The sequence below is a fragment of the Ursus maritimus genome, unplaced genomic scaffold (assembly GCF_017311325.1).
Source record: "Ursus maritimus isolate PB19 unplaced genomic scaffold, ASM1731132v1 scaffold_23, whole genome shotgun sequence".
Taxonomy (NCBI): Eukaryota; Metazoa; Chordata; class Mammalia; order Carnivora; family Ursidae; genus Ursus; species Ursus maritimus.
Genome location: NW_024424786.1, coordinates 30,903,048 through 30,906,722, shown reverse-complemented (window position 1 = coordinate 30,906,722; position 3,675 = coordinate 30,903,048). Strand labels below are relative to the sequence as shown.

The following is a 3,675-nucleotide window of genomic DNA, read 5'->3' as shown; positions in this document are numbered from 1 at the left end:
TGGCAGCTCTTCTCAGCAAGATCCCAGGGTGTTAAGAGACACAGAGCTACACACACTCCCAGGGTACTTCCCAGAGAAGCCCACATCCCAGGCTGTTGCCAGCTCATTTTCTCTCTTACTTTGTTTCCACTTCAGGATCTTTGGGTATTCAAGCCCCAAAGCCCAACCGTTCTGGCTTCTGTACTGCAGGAAGGGCCCCTGGGGAGTCCAGAGGTCCAGAGTGGTGGCTGACCCTTGTGGGTCAGAGGCCAGGAAAGGGGTCAATGAGCATCTGTTCCCTTTCCTGTCCATATGGGGACTGAAACAGTGGCCATCAGTACAGAGATGCCTGTACTGATGCCTGAGTGAGGGGCAGGCCAAGATCCGCAGAATAGCCACAGGAAAATTCAGCAAACCAGGCTGAAAGAAACTCAGAGAGGCCCTGGGGAGGGGGTAAACCCAGCTGACAGCCTATAGGCCCCTCCCACCAGAGCATTTCTGCTCTTATCTGTGGTACAGGTGTGTGAGCTTTCACTTGAGAAAGCGGTTCGTTTCTTACAAAAAAAGAGACTCACTGGCCTAATCTTCTGGTTCCCAAAGTGTGGTCCCTGGACCAGCAACATCTGCATTACCTGGAATTTGTTAGAAATGCAAATTCTCAAGCCCCATCCTAAATCAACCTAACGGAAACTCGGGGGGGGGGGCAACAATGTGTGTTCTAGCAAGCCCTCTATAGGACACTGAGACCCGCTGAAGCTTGAGAACCAAGGACCTAGTCCAAGTGTGTAGGAAGCCGAGTCCTAGTTGTGGGTCGGGGCAGGGCTGTGAAAATAACGCGTCTCCCAGTCTCGGAACTCTTGGCATTTGGGGGCTACCCCTGCACAAGCCTCCTCTCCTTCCCCTCCCAGGCACCATGCTGCTGCTGCTGCTGGGCCTGCTGGGCCCTGCCGCCTGCTGGGCCCTGGGGCCCTCTCCAGGCTCGTCGGAGCTGCGCTCGGCCTTCTCGGCGGCACGCACCACCCCCCTGGAGGGCACGTCGGAAATGGCGGTGACCTTCGACAAGGTGTACGTGAACATCGGCGGCGACTTCGACGCGGCCACAGGCCAGTTCCGCTGCCGCGTGCCCGGCGCCTACTTCTTCTCCTTCACGGCAGGCAAGGCCCCGCACAAGAGCCTGTCGGTGATGCTGGTGCGCAACCGCGACGAGGTGCAGGCGCTGGCCTTCGACGAGCAGCGGCGGCCCGGCGCGCGGCGCGCCGCCAGCCAGAGCGCCATGCTGCAGCTCGACTACGGCGACACGGTGTGGCTGCGGCTGCACGGCGCCCCGCAGTACGCACTCGGCGCCTCCGGCGCCACCTTCAGCGGCTACCTGGTGTACGCCGACGCCGACGCGCCTGCGCGCGGGCCGCCCGCGCCCCCCGAGCCGCGCTCGGCCTTCTCGGCGGCGCGCACGCGCAGCCTGGTGGGCTCGGACGCGGGCCCGGGGCCGCGGCACCGGCCACTGGCCTTCGACACGGAGCTCGTCAACATCGGCGGCGACTTCGACGCGGCGACTGGCGTGTTCCGCTGCCGCCTGCCGGGCGCCTACTTCTTCTCCTTCACGCTGGGCAAGCTGCCGCGCAAGACGCTGTCGGTGAAGCTGATGAAGAACCGCGACGAGGTGCAGGCCATGATTTACGACGACGGCGCGTCGCGGCGCCGCGAGATGCAGAGCCAGAGCGTGATGCTGGCGCTGCGGCGCGGCGACGCCGTCTGGCTGCTCAGCCACGACCACGACGGCTACGGCGCCTACAGCAACCACGGCAAGTACATCACCTTCTCCGGCTTCCTGGTGTACCCCGACCTCGCCCCCGCCGGCCCGCCGGGCCTCGGGCCCCCGGAGCTCTGAGCCCCGCCCGGGGAGAGGAGCCCGGGGGCGGCCCGGGGCGTGCATGCCGGGCCGAGGCCCGAGCGCCCCGCCGGCGCGAGCATGACGGCCCGCCCAGTGCGGCTGACTCTGCCAATAAAGTGGGCCTGCGTCGGCGCCTGTCTGCCTGGGGCCCTGCGCTCTGTCTGGTCTGCGCCGCTGTGGTCTCGGGCGGGGCGGGAAGGCACGGACTACTGCAGACCAGGGGATGGGGGTCGGAGGGCTGAGGGCAGGATTTGGTCAGGCCCTGGGAGGGCGAGGAGATGGGAATTTGATTGAATTGAACCCGACTCCCCAACCCCTTGCGGGACTCCCCTTCACGTTCCTTTCCAGTCAGACCCTCTAACTCCTTCCCACTGACGTACGACGTCACTTAGGGTCCAGCTGGTTCTTTCTTGTGGCAAGGGACCACACCCTGCTCCCTTTCTGGGGGTATGGGATTCAAGGAAACAGAATATTCCGTTTTCTAGCAGGGTGTGTGTGGGATGAGCCGTTGATACCTGGTTGCCCCAACTCTTGCCCTCCCAGGACAGGAAGGGTGATTCGCCCAGGGCAGGGGTTAAGCAACTTACTTTGGCATAAAAGGACACAGGCTGCAGGAGGCCAGAACAGAACATTTTATGGGACAGCTACACAGGATCAGGACTACACCAGCCAGACTCAGCTTCTTTCTCTGTCAGCCCCCTCGCAGCCTCACTTCCCCCTCTGAGGTGTTCATCTGAGGCTTGTTGAGATGGACTAAAAAACCTGCTCCCCCCCACCCCCGGCCAAAGAAAGGTAATGTTCTTCCACCTGCTTTGCTCCATTCCTCCAACAGACTAAACTAAAAATGTCCAGTCTGTTCTAATCCAGATGGGGAACTTGGGGCACAGGGACTCCAGAGCATTGGTTGGGATTTAAAAGGGGTATGTAAATGAGGACAGGGTACCGCACATGCACAAGGTTCCCATAGATTCCACAGGACTTGTCACAGACTGCCAGGGTAGGAGTTGGAGCGTCTGACTCGGCCTTCCTTGGGGGCATCTTTCTTTTCAGTATCTCTTGAACACACTTCTCAACCCCGACCCAACACACACCTGCAAGTCCTGCCTTTAGCTCTGTGCCTGCTGCCTGAGACCCAGGCTCTTAGCCTACCAGGGCTCAGGGAAGAAAATGGGGGAGGGGTAAACTGGGTTCCAGGGTACAATCCAAGCCTAGAAACCTGAACACAGTGGGAAGGACCACGTGTCAGATGGAAGCCACTGCCCAGGATGTGTCTGGCTTGGGCCATGAGTTGGGGGAGTGGTGGGTTGGCAGGTGAAAGGGGAGGGTCAGGGAAAGGGGTCAAGGATCAAGGCCCAGGGCCCCAAAGATGGAGGCTGCCCCTGAGGGCAGAAGCCCTTGCACAGGTCCCAGAGTGTTTCCTGTGCCAGCAGGGCGAAGACCTGGGCCCAGCGACCCCTCTCCTCAGCCTCACTAGCCTCATGGAGCCGGTAGACACAAGACAGGCCTGTGAGGAGCAGATGTTCAAAGTCCCAAGGGCTAAGAGGAGGCCCTTTCCGCAGGTCCTGGAACTGCCGCAGCCGCTGCTTAGCACCCTCCAAGTCACTGGGCACGTGGTGCTGCAGGAGGAGCCTGAGTCGGTGGCCTGGGCGTGTGGATGCCAGCTCCTCGTCCTGGATGTGCAGCTGCCCCATGACATCCAGCTCCAGCCCAGCCCAGAGCAGCTGCAAGGGGAGCCATGTAAGGGGTGGGCTGGAGCCTGGGGGGCAGGGCAGGGAGCAAGAGTCGGCGGGGGGGGGGGGGGGGGG

General features: G+C 61.8%; 2 protein-coding genes across 2 annotated transcripts in view; one reads left to right on the top strand and one right to left on the bottom strand.

Annotated features, from left to right (window-relative positions):
* The first annotated feature begins 7 nt into the window (after window positions 1–7).
* On the top strand, window positions 8–2,017 carry C1QTNF4 (C1q and TNF related 4). The gene has a single exon (XM_040639094.1). The coding sequence runs from the start codon at window positions 893–895 to the stop codon at window positions 1,865–1,867; it is 975 nt and encodes a 324-aa protein (XP_040495028.1). The 5' UTR covers window positions 8–892; the 3' UTR covers window positions 1,868–2,017.
* A 470-nt stretch (window positions 2,018–2,487) lies between these two features.
* The window catches only part of FAM180B (family with sequence similarity 180 member B), a 3,788-nt gene continuing 2,600 nt past the window's right edge, over window positions 2,488–3,675 (bottom strand). Inside the window, exon 2 of the mRNA XM_040639095.1 lies at window positions 2,488–3,626. Coding sequence (XP_040495029.1) covers window positions 3,196–3,626 — 431 coding nt within the window. The 3' untranslated portion in view covers window positions 2,488–3,195. The remainder of the gene's footprint in view (window positions 3,627–3,675) is intronic.

Excerpts from the sequence above, each read along its gene's own strand:
- C1QTNF4 (XM_040639094.1), top strand. The coding sequence starts at position 893 with ATGCTGCTGCTGCTGCTGGGCCTGCTGGGCCCTGCCGCCTGCTGGGCC.